The sequence below is a fragment of the Micropterus salmoides genome, unplaced genomic scaffold (assembly GCF_014851395.1).
Source record: "Micropterus salmoides isolate LMB-PRFRI ecotype aquatic unplaced genomic scaffold, ASM1485139v1 Ms_hic_scaffold_10, whole genome shotgun sequence".
NCBI lineage: Eukaryota > Metazoa > Chordata > Actinopteri > Centrarchiformes > Centrarchidae > Micropterus > Micropterus salmoides.
In genome coordinates, this window is record NW_024040041.1 from 2,539,742 (window position 1) to 2,557,198 (window position 17,457).

Consider the following 17,457-nt stretch of genomic DNA (forward strand, 5'->3'; position numbering starts at 1 on the left):
GTTGGATCAGGTTGGTCTGTCTAATGTTGGACCCAGTTCAGCACACAGATCAAAGAGCACTGCTCTTAAGCCTAGTTCACACTACACGATTTTTAGCCCGATTTGCCAGTCGGCGAGCTCGGCGGTCGCCAGTCGTTATGTGTGAACTACTCAATGACGCATCAAAACGGCTCCCCAACACATTTCAGACACATCGCCGACATCTGCCAAATATCTAGCACGCCAAAAATCTGGAGGAGTCGGCCGACTCGACATCCAACCAACCAGAGCAGGCAGCTACTTTTTCACTGCAAAACACTTTTTACTGACCTCCAGCTCTCTCTGTAGCTCAGACAATCCCTGCTACCTGCCTGTGCTAATCCATTCTTTCACCCAGATTCTTTGTCTTTATAATTGGTATCTTTATAATACAGCTGTTTGGTGTGTAGGTTCGCGTCATTTCCCGTTTCACATGTGTTTTCTTGACTAAACGTGGTTTGGAGACCAGCATTGGGTGACAGAGTCGTTGTCAGCTCCTGTAGTGTAAACGCCACAACGACTTCAAGACTCCTGTCACAAGACGGCAAGTTGTGTAGTGTGAACAGCAGGGGACGCTGAAAGTCGTGTAGTCTGCACAAGCCTTTAAGAATCTAAATCGGCATATTAGCCAGGCATCATCATGTGCCAGGAAATCCTCGTGTCTCTAAGCACTCATTCCCTCTTCATCCTTCCATTCCCTTTGTCCTATGCAGTGCCAGTGTATTCATTGTGCAGCATTACGCAGGAGTGTCATGCAGTATTTACACTGATGAGCCATAACATTATGACCACCCGCTCCACCTATGCAGCAGCCACTATAAACATAACATTAGTTAACGGCAGATGCAAAGACGGAGGAAGTTAAGAAGAGAAAAAGAGAGTGACCGAAGCAAGAGGCTGCCAGACGTTAGCGAGAGCTTCATGAAAATAAAGGCTGCAAGACAGACGCCTAGCTGGACTTCTTGCTGTTGGACTAGTCAGTAATAACTTACTAGCTTGTTGCTGTCTTGCATTGTTGCACTTGCTTGTTTGACTGTGTTAGCTAAGCTGCCGACTCATTAGACAGGGCGAATTACACTCAGAAAACACATATTTCATAATGTTGCTGCAGTTTCTGATCTCTACACACTGAAACTTTATTTATTTAAGCCACCTGTGGATGCATTAAATAAAAAGATTTAGTTGAAGTCAGTTTAATGTATTACTGTGGCAAACATGGGTTCTTAGCAACTTAATGTTCATATAGAGAAGGTTTGATATTATAGAGTAATAACTAATAGTATGGTAAAAAGCAGTGTGTGGAAACATTGTAGAACACGATGTAAAATACAGTAAGAGCGAACAATGCAGGAACATGCATTAAAATGATACTTATGTACATAAGTCTGTTGCTTGCTACCGGAACGCTGCAGTATCTTAGCCTAACAGTCTGCTTTTCATCTTCATCTTTCTCAGCTGTTACAAAAACTAACTCTACAACTCGGAAATGGGTGTAGAACAGGTGAGATTTTTGCAATAAAGTTTGAGTTGTCAAAGTGTCCTTGCCCAAGATACTGAACCCCAAATTGCTCCTGATGGCTGTGCCATTGGTGTGTGTGTGTGTGTGTGTGTGTGTGTGTGTGTGTGTGTGTGTGTGTGTGTGTGTGAATGATTGGTTTCTGATGAGCCGTTGGAACCTTAGCCTCTGCCATCAGTGTGTGAATAGGTGAATGTGACATGTATTGTAAAGCGATATGAGTGGTCAGAAGACTAGAAAGGTGCTGTACAGGTGCAGTCTATTTACCATAAAATACCAACTTTTGTGTCGACAGAAAGTTCCTTCATGAGGCCTCAGATTACAAAGTACACTTTATCTTTCTCCATTTTGGATTTTCTTTCATTTACCAACCTCTCAACAAAACTCTATCAAGAACCTTAAAAAAATGTATGAATAAGAAACTCCATTACCCATGATGCTAGTGATGACTTCAGTCTCTTCCTGGATGAGACCCAAAGAGGGACTGCTCTTGTCCAGCAGGTGGCCATCTTGAGGCAGAGGGGACATGCACGGAGTCATGTCTGGACGGAGAAAAGACGACAGAGACAGGAAATGAACTCAGGTCCCTGCAGTTACCAACACGTGACACTGATGTGCAGGGGTGTTGATTTGTAACATCACCAAAAAGACAAAAACAATAATAACAGTATACGCATCAGTGGAGCATGTTATTATCCCACGAGCTGTTTTTCACTCCGCTAAAATCTCACACGTCCGCATGGTTGATTAAAAAATAGCAGTATCAGTTTCAGCTTCTGATCACAAGCTCTCAATGTTCCTGAACCAACCACCAACAACTGGAAACCACTAGAACTCTTCTTACCAGCAGGGGTGTTGTTTGGGACACTCTCCAACTCTTGGACGATGTTGATGTCCAACAGCTCAAAAGACAGAAGATCCTGAGAGATCAGCAACAACAGATAGCTAATTAAAGATGCTTTTGAACTGCATTATGGTAAATGTAGGAGGCAGTGTATTTGGAGTTTTACCCATACTAGGAATAAAAAGTCTGGAGAATTCAGACTCTGCTGTTTCCATTTTGACCTTTTTTTTTTTTTTTTTAAATGCGTCTCTCGTGAGTTCCCCAACTTTACAAAACTGCACACTAAGGACCCTATCTAAATGGTCTAAAGTGCATGGCGCAAGTGCATTTAGGGCGAGGGAGAGTGAATATGGACAGAAGTGTCAATGTGATGTAAAAACTCTCTTTGATCATGAAGCCTTATAGTTGTTGTTTATCAGTGAAGTGTATGACAGACAGACGCTGTCTCCTCTATGAAAAGTCTGGTTCCTCACTGCGCTGCATTAGTAGAAACTATGATGAGCCGCTATAGAGTCGCATCTCACAAGAAGCGTCTTCCAGGTGATGTACCAGTGTTTTCTTTAACGTTTTACCTGTGTTTAATGATTAGAGAGGCGGCTGTCAGTAATGTTAAAGGTTTCCACGCGTGCAGTGATGTCAGCAAACATCAAATAAACTCTCCAGAGAACAGAATTCAACTTTCAGCTTCTGAAATCCATGTTTAGACACTGATGGAGCTCAGGATTGATCAGGAGGGTGCCCACTTTACGCCAAACAGTTTCACTGTATGAACCTGTATGAACATTATTAACATTAGATCCTGACCGATCCTGTCGTCATGTCAGGAGATTTAAATAACCAATGAAGTTACGCTGCTGTGCCTCATGCGTAAATGCGCACAGTGTCTTTCTTAATAACCCTATTTCACCCACCAGCAACCCACCCGCTATTAATCAGAACATTCATTTTTTTGACTTGGCCCACCTGATAAGTGGATATAACTGTGGATCACTAAAACCCGCCTATGCAGGATAAACTATCTTACAATATGAATAATGTGCTCTTTAAAAAGCGGGATATTACTTCACAAGTGACTTTAGAACAGGTTTTTGTTGGGCAATGGATCGATCACTTTCTGCTGCCCCAAGCACCAAAACACTCGCGCGAACACACACGTCCATTTGCTATTTACAGAGCATGGGCGCTGGGCGTAAAAATGACAACTGCGATGGTCGGAAACTAGCAATGAGAGTTGCGCTGCACTGGGTTAAGATAGGGCACTAAATCACTGGAGTATTCCTTTAAGTAATTCATCTAGAAAAATACCAAACATACTCCAGTGTGATGATTTACTGATATTCTAGGTTTCGTTTCATTGCAAAACTGAATATGGCTGGGGTTTGGGAGTGCATAATTCATCATAAATCAAAATAAATAAGAAACAGATACAAGATGAGACACTGAAAATATTAAACATGCACAAAAGAGAGGGATTTTGATATTGAAAAAAAATGTTTTTACACAGAACCACGTGTCTGAACTTTAAAAGTCTATTTTGTTTTTTACTCTGTCTTTAAATACTAACCCTAAATGCATGTTTGCTTACCAGTGATACTGTATTTGTCACTACCTGCATGTGCTCCACAATAAATACATTTTATTGGCTCAGGAGGAAGAGTGGGTAGTCCACTAATCAAAAAGTCAGTGGTTCCCCAAATTGCTCCCAGTGGCTGTATGAATGTGAATGGGTGAATGTGACTTGTACTGTAAAGCGCTATGAGTGGCGCAGTCAAGTACAGTCAACCCTTTTAATGTGAAGGCAGTGGTCAGCCTTTACTTTGAAACCAGAAGTGTTGACTTGTCAGAAATGTAGATCCAGAAATGGGACATTTCGCATAAAGATGACTTTTGCTTTTGATACTTTGAGTATATTTTACTGATAATACATGTGTGCTGTGTAGAATTTGGAATGCAATTTGTTGTAATTGGCAATTTCTTAGACCTACTCAACAATACATTTTATTTGCACAAGCCTAAACACATGTTGGTGTATGATCTTCTTGACTTAAACGGTGAGATGTTGTTACAGCCTCGCGTTGGCTGACACATATCTTAATCAGATCAAACAGAGAGTTGTACAGATTTACATTTTGGGAATAAAGAGCACTGGTGGCAGTTCGGTACTTGGTATTGGCCAATACCAGCGTAGGTGTCAAAATCAGCATGGGGGAGAAAAGGTTGGATCGGTGCATCCCTAGAAATAAACCTTTGCTGTAGCCTTAATGTAAAGTGTACAGAAGATAATTACCTGTGCAGTGAGCAGGTCAACAGAGGGGATGTAGTACTCTTCTTGGTCCACTGACATTAATGGTAGCTCCCGAGATGCTGCACAGGTTTTTCCATCCTTTGACACTGGGTTCTTACCCTGCAGACAAAGTCCAGTGATTTAAGTGAGACACTGTACACACCCATCTCTACAGTATGTCACTATGCCTGTATGTTGTGTGCATTTATTGCATTTTTGACTGTCTAACTTCCACAGGAAAGCAGGATTCCTGTTTTCTTTCATCCAGCCATTTGTTCTACCTGCGGTGTGACACAGGGTGACACCAGTATCCCATCTGCCATCATGGGCGCTGGAGCCAGAGGATCAACCACGATGCTGCACCAGACCCTGGGTCCAAACTGCTCTCCAGCATGGGCCAGGCGCCAGTGGGAGGTGTAGGAGCCCTCCACAGTGGGAGCACTGAGTGCTACACTCACTATACCAACCTAGACACACGCAAAGAATTTTGTTGATCATCAATGTATCAAGAAAGTAGTAATATACTGTAAAATACAGCGCAAATGACGGAGCACTTTGGGGTTGACCCATGTGATTCAGAGCTACAAAGAGAAAGTGAGAAAGATGAGCTAGCTGACAAGTCCAGGGGACTTTTCCCAAAGGTAAGTGAAAATAACAAAACTCCCCTAATGTTGCCATCTCACCTGTCCTGGCTGGAGGAAGGGAACAGACACCTCTCTCCAACGGTCCCCAGATCCCACCGCCAGGTTTCCCCACATGAATTTGAGCTGCAGGAAACAAACAAGGCAAGATATGATGTTCACCTATCAGTGGAACTTTATTCAACTACAGTATACTGTATTTACTCTGACAATACAAGTGGTGCTAGAAATAAGTTTGTTTTTAAGCTGTACCAAGCAAAATCTTTATATAAACAAGGGCTCAAATGACTACATGTAATGTGAAACGTGTCCGTACAGTTATTCACTTATGTAAAATGAGATCTTTATCTCAGTGGGACTTACCAGATTAATTAAATTTTAAAAAATTAGTATTAGTATTAGACAACTAGCCGCTTTAGTCATATTGCAGGAGCAACCGTGGGAAACAGAAAAGTAAAGTTGCGTGATGAATAACAGCTTGTTGCATCACTGCTCCCATGTGTTGTGTGGTGGTGCTGAGCTGAAACCTTATAATGCATCTTTATACATCACTGTTTTTTCACTTTCTACGCGTCTCCACAGTGCTCATACTGCTTTCCCCAGAAATTTACTTTCAGACAAACTTTTGTCTGCCGTGGTGGTCAGTCTGCGGTGATGAACCAGGTGCAGTGCCTTTTTGTATATTTCCATTTCCTCTTCTCATATTTCTGTGCCACTTTTCTTCTATTTTACCGGCAAAAAACCTTAGTGCAGTACTTGAGTAAATAAAGACAATCACAATTTGACAATATAAATTTTAAAAAAGATGGTAAATCCCTATCCATCTCTACCGCCATGCTAACAGCAGCTGTTCTTGCTAACATGCTCACACAGACACTCTTAACACATGGTGAGGTTTTGCATATTGTTTCCCATCTTCAACATCTTAGTTTAACATGTTAAGCGTAATAAGATAGCTGATCAGTACTACACAGAAGTACAGCTGAGGCTGATGGGATGTCATTTCTCGTAGGTCTTTAGTCACAAACCAAAGTATTGGACAGCTGTGGGAAACAGGACCAGGTTTCATGGCAATCCAATCAAAATATTGTCAAGACATTTCTCTCTGAAACAAAAGTGTCTGAGGCATTAAATGAAGTTAGGGGATCCCCAAAATCAGTAGGATTCATTTTCTAGGAACCATGGATGTGTGTAAGCTTTAAATAATTGTTCAGACCAAAATGTCAAGTGGACCTCTTCAAGGTAAATATTTTCTTGTATACAAAGTTTTAATCTAAGTGGCAGACTTCCCTGATTTTAACCAAGCCCGTCCATGGTTCCCAGATGATGAGCAGTCCATTCATTTTTTTTCCTCTTATGGCCTGTGTAAACTTCAACTTCGGGCACAAGATATCTCCTACTTCACCCGGCACTTTCCATGAAATCTGAGCATAAATAAATCTCAGCCAGAAGTAGAACAGTAGACTTCTTTACCTTAGTGTCTGCACTCCAGCTGATCGTTCCAGTGTTCCTCATCTTCCAGTACTTGATAAATTTGGTCCCGGGACGCAGTCGGGTTCCATCAGGAAGGTTTTCATCCAGAAATGCTGCCGTCATGGCTGGAACCACCAGGGGACAGGGACGCTTTGGACGCCTGGGCAAGAAATAAAGTCCTTTGGTTCTGAATCATGCAACATGCACCTGGCATAACATGTACTGTATGTTGTGGCCTCATATAGCCCTAACTATTGTACCCATTACTTTTAGCTAACTGTTTCTACTTCTGTGTTTGCTTGCGGTGCTCAGGTGTTATATACTCATTATGACTATATATTTTTTTAAATATATAAAATTGTAATATTGTTATTATATTTTTTTCGAATTTTTTGAGCTTTCCATAAACCCCCTGCCAGCTGCAGAAGTACCCCCCTGGTGTACAAATTCCCCTGGGTGGGAATCACTGACCTTCTTTTTCACTAGTGTACACTGACCTAACAAGTTTGGCCTATATTTTGTTAGTAACCTACTCAGGGCTGTTGTGCTGGGTGGCTCGAGGCTGCAGAAGGACAGGGGAGGAGCTTCCGTCTCTGTGGGAGGAGCTCCACTGTATGCCCCGCCTCTCCATCCTCAGCTGTTTCCGGATCTCTTTGACCTCGGCCTTCAGCAGGCGCTTCTCTGCCTTCAGCCGCTGCTTCTCCGCCTTCCGGAAACTGCGGTCGCCTCGCCTGTAGAACCTGTAGCGACCATACAAAAATGCAAAGGAGATTAAGACAACATGCAGATGCTGACCAAGCACATAAACCAAGACGCAGACACCAGGGTCTGAGCCATAGCGTGCCACTGTGTCAATGACACCCTTAACAAAAACTTGCCATCGCTACAGCCTCCCTGCACTCATCTTTTGCCTGTAAAACCTGGGGCGGGACCTATACTATTAACAGGTTTCTCAATTCTAAATAAATAATATAGTACATTTTGCTTTACACTGACATTACTGACTCACAGAGCCACTATACTTGACATTGTACTTTAGTACAAATTTACACAATTTACAGAGCAGAATATTTCCATGTTAGGCCACTTTTCCAAACATGATAGGTTTATAAAAAGATTCACTGTTATAGATTACACTACCCAGCAGTTTAAACTGAAGATTTTATTAAACCCAGTAAGCTATGGGCTTTCCACCTTTCACTCATACAGATATGACCATGATGGAAAATTGCCGAGGCTTATTGCAACAGTTTAGCTGCACCTATCCAACTTCAACAATACAAAGCATCAGTAATAACAATTAATTTAATATATATTACACATTTCTGCAGAACAAGTACTTTACTTTATATTAGACTTTAAATACACTTTTTTAAAATCCACCCTTACTTAGGTTTCAGTGTCATTTTTTCACTGGTAACAGAGTACGTTTAACTGACAGTGATACAACTTTCACTTTAGTAAAAATAATAATTCCTCCACCCCTATTACCTTTACTAACCTTTAAGCCAATTTCTTTTGTAAACGTGACTTTCAACCCAAGGTTGTAAATCTTACTGCTGCTGTTTTAAATAAAGGGTTGAATATGGTAATAGTTTCTGTATGTTAAAACTGACGGTCTCTTCTATGTAAACACAAAGAAAATACTGAAAGTAAGTGAAGTCATGTTAACAAAATAGCGGTGTGTTACCTGCTGTGGTCTGGGGCAGGTGATCCGTGCTCCGGGATGGACAGGGGAGTCCTTGCTCTCACCAGGTTGTGACTGGGATCATGAGAGAAACTGCAGGGCTCGCACAGAGTACAGGAGGTGCACACACTGACCAGAGGACAGATGGAGAGAGGGTGGAGAGACAGAGAGGGGTAGAAAATGAAAGGGACAGAGGGAGATAAGAGAAAAGGTAATTCCAACTGACATCATGACTAAGAAGTTTCGAAATCTACAGAGGCAGCAAATACCTAAGAACCCTTTCAGAGTCCACAACGCTGTCCACTGAGACAAGCTGAGGACGGCCTGTCACTGCACAATGCAACATGACTTTCTGAGGCTGAGACAAGTGGAAAGCGAAAACAGAGCGGCTGGCGTCAGACTTTTAAACAGAATCTGACTCCCATTTTTAAGTTTCATGTATCAGGGAAAGAGAACTTACTACACCCTCCTCCTCTCTCTCACTTTCTCTTCATTGACTCATAAAGCAGATCTCAGTTTCCCAAGTTACCTATCAGGATTCAACTTTGTCTGTGACAAAAGTTGCGCAGAATAAAATATTACTAAGACTGGGAACACGGGAACAAGGACAACATGTAAAACACCAAGTATTCCTCATTTGTAAGTGATACTAGAGATGTGATCTGCAGAGTAGTATCAAAATGTAAAAAGCAACCCTCTAAATTGGCAGCCTAATGAAAATGTTTCAGTTGCCTAAGGTTAAAGGGGGGAGGGGGGTTTACTTTCTTTCTGAGAGCGAGATGAGAATATTGATAAATCTTATATCTGGGCTAATTGATTTTCGAAATGAAGCTGTGCCTGTACTCTGAGGGGTTCTGCCGCACCAGTTTCAGCAGCTCAGCTTGGCTCCTTATATTGAAAACCTAATGCAATGTGGAAGTAATCAATTGTCTTACCGTATTCAAATACACACACACACACCTGTTTTATATTAGAGGGAACTTCGCTTGCAGGAAGGCCTTGATCACATTCACACCTGGAAGCTGGCCAGTACAACCCCAGTGTGATCTGCTGGCTACTGAGCAGCTCCACTGGAGCAGTTGGGGTTATGGGCCTTGCTCAAGGGCACCTCAGTGATTGTAATAAGTGAGGGACAAGCCCTGCCTTTTCACATTCCACACCAGGATTTATCCAGCTGGTCTGCGGATTGCTTTTCCACATTTTATGACTTATCTACAATGTTACAATGTTGGATGTTCATGTTAAACATGGCCAAAGCTTCAAATAATGAGGTTAAAGTATTGAGTTTCCTGTGAGCAAAAACCTCAGATTTCCTCCTGTTCTCAACGCTCTGTTTTGAACTGCTTTTTCTACCAACGGCTCTGTTCTACGACGCACGGAGCCAGACAGAGCTGGTGTTCTATATACGGTCATTTGCTCCCACAGCTACTCTCAGTCTGGTCTCAACAGCCTGGTAACATGCTTCAGGTCTTGGCCAATCAGAAGACAGTAGGCTTTGAGAGGGAGGGCCTTAAAGAGACAGGAGCATCTACAGCTTGTTTCAGACAGAGGCTGAAATGAAGCCCTACATGAAGAGTCAGTATTTTTGGAACTTTGAAACATACAAAGCTGCCATACAGGAGTCACAGAACTACAATATAGGACTGGAAGAGCAGTATAATAGGTCTCCTTTAACCAGCAGAAACATGTATGATGTTTGGTAAAACACAGAACAAAGTAACACAGGGAAACATTTGATCACGTTTTAAACAGTTATTACCATATGCAGCAGATACCCTGTTTACACATTTTGGAAACACAAAAAACTCAAAAGTTTGTACTCTTAGCTGAGGTGGAAAACTTGTGTTTGATTGAAACATAATATGACTACAATGAGTCCAATGCATGCGACTTAAACGTCAGTGAAGTTTCTTCTGAAGAAACAAAAAAGTCAGCTGTGATGAGGAGGCTGCAGCTTCTTCATATTAACACACAAAACTAACAGAAATGTCATTTGAGCTTCCACTGCAGCTCTTTTAATGACGTCATCTCGCTGTGGCCTCTTCAAGCTCCGTCAGCTGCTTATCTCGATACGCTCAACTCCTAATATTTACATAATACTAGTTTTCTTGGGACAATTTTCAGGAAAATTGGTTAGAATATGTGTTACTTTTGGATGAAAGCTTGACTACTGACAGCAGCTTAACAGCAGGTTAAAAATAATGGCAAAGTAGAAACCAAAGGAAATAATTAGTGAACAAAAACTTCTGTTACAGAAGAGAACCTGAGAGCAGCAGAGCAGTGAGTGACTGTACTGAGTTACAGTTGTGACTAAACTAACAATCCAGAGCGACAATTAGCAAGTTAGCTGTCGACATCACATACCTGCACTGGTAGCCTCCTCCGGTGGTCTGCCCCCTGCAGGAGGAGCAGGGAGGAGTGGAGGAGGATGGAGCCCCCAGGTAGAGTGGAGGAGGAGACCTCAGGGACCTGCTGGGCCTCCGCTCCTCCTGCTGCTTCCCCTCTACCTCCCCCCCCTCCTCCTGCTCCTCCTCCAAGGGGCTTGTGGATGCAGCACTGTCCAGAGAACTCCCGGCAGATCTTCTCCACCGCCTCGCGAACCACCTGGTCTTTAAACTGGAGGGATGGGTGGGATGGGGGGGGGGGACGAAGATGGAAGGAGAGTGTTCACTGATTTAGTATTTTTCTGCCTCTGTTACAGATGTTGAGTGCTCATCATTTCATGTCTCTGTCAGCTACTGTCACCCGACACCTCCGTCAGGTAGTTCTTACCTTCTCCATGTAAGAGGTGAACCAGGCTGGAGGAGTCTTGTCTTCTTCTTTAGTACCCTTCACATCTTTCATAATCACCTGCTAAACAGAAGAAGAGAATATTCATTAAGGAAAACCTGCAAATCAACATCTTTATTACATCACAGTCAATACAATTGGACAAATAGTTTTTAGTACAATTTCACAAATGACATCATCCACACCAAGAGAAAGAACATTTGTTGAAGAGTTACAGCCGCTTTTCTCAATTATTCTGATGGTACATCACCATGGTAACCTATGCTGCAAGTTCATCAGAGATGATGGACACAAAATAAATCTAGTGTGGCTTCATTTTGTTACTGCTTTGGTGACAGTTACAGAAATTAAAGGGACACTCCAGTATCAGATGAGAGCAGACAAAAACAGAGTCATGATTCCTAACAGGGACAAGTCCTGAGTTTACATTACAGTGACAGCATGTCAGCAGTATACTGTGCCAAATATATCTATGAAGTGACTTCTTTAATTGTGCTTCAGGTTCATATCTATCAACACAGATATTTCTTTGTGTGACAATATAATCCTGATGGAAGCATCATCCAGGGAGCAGTCAGGTGACAGGTTTTGTACTGTAATATTAAACTTAGAAAAGACAAGCTTGTGTTTGGCTTTTATTTCCAGATTCCTACCACACAAGAAAGAAAGATCAACAGAGACATTTTAATAGATCAGCAGAATCACTTTGCCTTCCATTTTTAAGACAGAGATAGAAGAAATGCTTTCTTTACACAAACACTGTTCTACAACCCCTGGTTGGATATTAATTGTGCTATTTTAGTGTTAGTTTTTGTTATTCCTGACATGAATAAAGCATTCATTGCTTTGAATTTGTCTTACCATTTCTATTCTATTCTGGTAGTGTGATTACTGTAAAGCCTCCATTAAAAGCCTAGTCTCAATTAGAAGCCTGTCCCTTTTACTGGCCTGTGTGGCTACACGTTTCGACAACTAAACACAGGTCTCAATGAGAAGCCTGGTCTGGTTTTTATAGAAGTTCTTTGGATGTGTAAAACTTTTTGAAGGCCACCGTGTCACCTGCTTGAACTAGTTTTAAGCTGTTTAGATCGTGCATAGCAATATAAATGTTTAAACTTTTGTCAATATGGACATGCTACACATCGTCAGATCAGTTAGATTCTCCACATTTCAATCATTTAGTTCATTTTACAGAAACCATGAGCACCAATGTCTAACTCACCTAATTGTTATACAACTAATATTCATACTGGTTAAAATAAACAATTTGACAGTAGCCTATTTCCCATACTTAATTAATGCGGTATACTGTTAATCTTTTACTTAAAACAATACTTTCTACTGCTACAGATTGTCCCTTCTGATTTCACCTAATCTCATGTCCAATATTCAGCTCCTGATCTGTTGATGCATATGATTGGCTTGTCCTTAGGAACTCAGGCTCCTTCATGTGAAGTGTGGTAGCTCAATACAAACTTCAGCTCACACTAAATGTTCTGCATCCATCTGCTTGTGTGCACAAGTTCACTTACATGAAGAACTGTCCTACAACTGCCATATGTATAAAAAATAAAAATAAAAAAAATAAGTGTAGCACTCTGTTTGTGAAAAAGAAGAGTAGGGCCCATATGACTCAAACATTTGACATGAGTGACACATTTTTAGTCTTTGTTTTAGGAATAAGAGTAAAAGCTTTTAATCAACTTTCTTAACTTAGGAAGTAACTCCAATAGAGTCCTAACCTGTAGGCTACGGAGTCGCCAGGAGGAGACATTCAGGAAGACCACAGACTGCATGGTATAATGTAGCTTTGCTGTATTTTCTGTATTTGGGTCTGTCACAACCTGTCATTTTGGCAGCTCTAAATCTATATATATACACACATAATGTATTATTTACTGCCCTCGTCTAATACTCTTTGCAGCTCTGAGTGTCGTAAAACAACAACGTCACACTCTCTCCAAGGAGTCGTCCTTGTCCTCGATGAAAGTCAGCGTAGGAGGCTTTATAAATAATTCTCAGTCCTACTCTGGGGAAGGAGGTTTTTAGTCCTAAATTCACTTTCAGACAACGTAAACTAACCAGTGAACGCGAACCAGTCGTCTGACCAAGGCCAGTCAGTCTCTTATGTGCTGTTTTCCTACGTCAGTATGACCTGCTTTGGTTTTCTCTCTTTGTCAGTTCTGCTCTCGCCGACAGTACCTGCACAGATCAATGCTTTTAAGCTGATAAAATATCAATCAATAGGCCGTCAACACGCTGTCATCGCTTTGCTTCTCATGTTCTTTTTTAAAATGAAAACATTATTAGATTTTCTAATCCCTATATATACACATGGCAAAAAATAAAAAAGAGGGGTAAGGATGACGACTATAGCATGAGTGTCAGGACAGTGCAATGTGTCTATCGTTATTACCGAGTTACTGAATCTGGTTTTGTGTATGGTAACTAAATAAACTTAATGCAAAATTAATTATTTGTTCACCATCATCACCATGGCTGCCAATTTACGATCATCCTCCTTGACAACACCTCGCATGTTATAGACTAATATTCTCTCGTATAATGTATATGCATGAATCTCACACCCTCGTGTAACAAGGTTCATGTCAGACCATTCCCTCTTTATTTCTGTAACTGTACAGCGCTGCTCTGACGACACATCATTGTACAATTACAATTAATATTTTATTTTTTTCGGGTCCTCTAATATGACTATCGTGGAGCAGGTCACTTATATAACCACTTAGGGGTGTCTTCTTTTCTCTGTGAGGTTTGCTTTGAGTGTTCCTTTGATTACAGTGGAAAGCTCTTATCATGATCATGTGTGTCTGGGACAAATTTTTTCTTTTTCTTTATTACAGATTACCATCTAATTGACATGTATATTTATTACATGAATATAAAGTCATGAAATGCACAGCTTCACTATCTACTGAATCATACCAGCTGTTTCAAAAAAACAGTGCAGGTGTTTCAAACACAATTCAAATGACTGTACTGTGTATAACTTTAATACACTATACAGTAATCCAGAACTGTACATAAAATACAGTATATCTTACTGTAGTTTAGATTATTGTTGTGCTGTTTTTAAACACAGTAACATAGTAGTGCTAATAGGCTGCTAAACCACAGCTGGGCGCTGGTTTCACTGCATTTCTACATTTTAACAGCCTGAAAATAAACTGCAGGCTATCAATACCCAGCTCGCGGCAGAGTTTGAAAACAAATATATTCATAAAATATTCAGATTTTGTTTGTATGAACAGAGCAGACTGAGACTAAGCGGACTACTTATTTGTATAGGAATGATCCTGTCCAAAGCTTTTTCATTTTGCATTATATTAAAAGGATTATTTTGTCCATGGCATTTATGTCAGTGGGGTTAGGCTCAATGACAGAAACACCTCTCTCTATAACGCAAAGCAGTTCAACAGAACTACTCACTACATCGTCCAAAATGATCAGAAAGTTGAATCGAGTCCTCTCTAAAACAGTTTCAACACAAACTGAACATTAGAACCTTCATGAAGGCAGGATTTATTGCAGGACGGTTGTAATAGAGCAAATTAGTTTTAGCTATAGGTGTACCTAATAAACTGTGTGCAATACTATTATTTGTGGGAATTAATTAAATACTTTGTGTAATACCCTTGTGACTGCAACTATACAGTGGTGAGATGCATCTTTTCCAGGGGCAGCAGCAGTAGCTCAGTCAGTATAGACTTGGCTTGGGAATTGGGGGAATACAAGTCAAGTCACTGAACCCCTAACTGCTTGGGGCGCTGTTCTTGTGCAGCAGCCCAATCACTCTGACATCTCACCACAACAATGCATGTCTAGAGGTCCTGTGTGTGAATGTGTGTGTGTGTGTTTCAAGTAGTTGTTCTTCTTCTTTCCAAAGTTAGTTGATAAGTAGCAGATGAGGTACCATGACTGATAAATGACAAAGAAAGACCCAGATCCAAGAACGACATGCTGTGTGTTGGGGTCTTACCATGCCCTGTTCTGGCACCGCAGCCTGGACTTTGCGGCTGACCACCTGGGCCAGAGCGGGGCAGTGCTGCGGGGGTCTGAAGCCCCTCTTGGGCTCTGTTCCGCTGGTCTTGGTGGTAGGGACCCTTGCCGACTGGCCCCGAGTCTCGTACACGTTCATGTGCAGTCGGTTCCCCTGCCTCGCTGCACTCTGGGAAACGAGTAAATAGGTTAGTCTCGCCTGCTGCCATTTTTAGATCTGGATCAATTTCTCAACTAAGCCATGTTATTTTTTCTGAGTACCCCAGGAAGAGCTGGGGGTAGCAGGGTCCGTAGGGAGAAGGGTCCTACCTGCCTTTACTAAAACTGAACCCAGACCCTATCCATATCTTTAAAAACTAATGCAATTGAACCCTACAGGCACTCGCAAATTTGAGATTCTAACCTGATCCGGGATCCAAAGTGAGCGGGCAACAGAACTGAGCTAAGCAGCCTCCCAGTGATTAGAGCCAAACTGAACCCAGTCAGTACCGAAGAGATTTACAGCGGCTCTGACCAGGTCTCTGACTCCGAGGTCGATGAAGACACGGTGAGGACAGGAAAGGCGCCAAGTGTGAGAGGAGCAAGAGGGAGGTCGGCCAGTGACAGAGTGTAGAGTCAGAGTATTTTCACATCCAACTCGCTGAATTAAGGGTTTATTTCTACTAAACCAGAGTCAGTGACAGTGACAAAGCCAAACTTGACCCTAACCCTATGCTTTGTTGGGACCTGTCAATTTTGCGTCAGGTAGCAGGACTCTACTTTGCTAAGTCAATGTGAGCAGAGCTTAAATGTACAGCACAGTACTTCTTTATTTACATAAATAGTACATAAGTGTGAGTAGTAATTACACTTACCTTTAATGCCTCCTCATACTCCACTGGAATAAAAGCAAAAACATTCATTATGAAATGGCATTAATGTGCAACTGATTGTTAATCTCAGATTTGTTTTGCTTCGTTTAACACACTGTGTCTTCTGACTGTTTAGGTTTACTCACCTTGGCTGTTAATGGACACCTGGAAGAAAAAAGGGAAAGATTCTTTATATAAACCCGTTAACGTTTTCACTGTGGTGTCACTTTGGTATAAGTTTGGTGACACAGTTTCAGTCACCAGTCCACCAGTTTAATGAATCTGAAGCTCAGTTTACTTATCATGAGGAGTACTACACAGCCTGTAGAAACAGCTGTGTACAGTCTTCTGTGGCTCTGAAGATGCTTTGTCAAATCTGAGAATCTAACCAGAATGATGTCACTGTGATGTTGTCAGTGTTATAGCAGCATGTGCAGACTATAAAGTATTTAGCAGACAGAAGGTGTTGAGTTTAAAACACATGGGAATTTAACAGGCAGGGTGGGTTTAAAGAAAGACACTTCTGAGTTGCATTAGGGGAAATGTAGGATCCAGCATTTTTTGCTCAGGTATCTTGGCCTATTTTCCACTAATGACATGTTTTTTTAACTCAATCTCTTGAAAGTCCCTCACCTTTATGGATGTGCAATACTAAACTACTGAATATGTTAAATATTTCTCTGAAGCCATAATTTTTCTGTTTCTTGTTCAATACAATGAATTGATAAGAGCTCCACTTTGATGACAGATCTTGTGTACTGGTGTATTTCACATCATATTGTTTCATTATTAAGCCAGAGGAACAACAGACAGAGTCTCTCACCTCCTCGTTTTCCTCATCAAAATAGGTCAGCTGAAGACTGCACAGGCCAAACGAACGCTTCACCTGCACACAAGACACACAGAAAGGACAGAGGATGGGAGACAGAATGTGACTAAGATGTTTGTTCATCTGGGCTCAGCCAGAGGAAGCAGTGTTCAGAGAGTGGGGTCCATTCACACTCCAGTGGGCTCTTTACTGGCTGAAAGCTGGACGCTTTATCTGGCTAACACTCCTCCCTCTGTGGCTCTGTTTCTCTTCTGTATGCTTTGACAAGAACCAATAGGAGCTCTTGTTGCATGTATTATTCAGCAGATAATCCTGTACACCAAACCCACTCGCATCCCACTCACTGGTAAACTCAAAATTGAAAGCTGACGTCCATGACTCAGCAGCACTCAGACAAATCAACTCCCCAAGGCTGCCGAGACAGACGGACCATAAATTCAAAGGTGCAGATTCCGATTGGCCAAGCAGCTGTGCCATCATATCACAACAAGGATGACGTTAAAG

General features: G+C 41.6%; 1 protein-coding gene across 1 annotated transcript in view; it reads right to left on the reverse strand.

Moving 5' to 3' along the window:
- The window catches only part of LOC119918801 (next to BRCA1 gene 1 protein-like), a 41,635-nt gene that overhangs the window by 17,192 nt on the left and 6,986 nt on the right, over positions 1–17,457 (reverse strand). Inside the window, 15 exon segments of the mRNA XM_038739490.1 lie at positions 1,966–2,076; positions 2,379–2,454; positions 4,666–4,782; positions 4,944–5,129; positions 5,346–5,429; positions 6,777–6,936; positions 7,310–7,516; positions 8,467–8,592; positions 10,828–10,991; positions 10,993–11,079; positions 11,236–11,313; positions 15,254–15,442; positions 16,128–16,150; positions 16,271–16,289; positions 16,948–17,010. Of these exon segments, the coding sequence (XP_038595418.1) occupies positions 1,966–2,076; positions 2,379–2,454; positions 4,666–4,782; positions 4,944–5,129; positions 5,346–5,429; positions 6,777–6,936; positions 7,310–7,516; positions 8,467–8,592; positions 10,828–10,991; positions 10,993–11,079; positions 11,236–11,313; positions 15,254–15,442; positions 16,128–16,150; positions 16,271–16,289; positions 16,948–17,010 (1,690 nt within the window).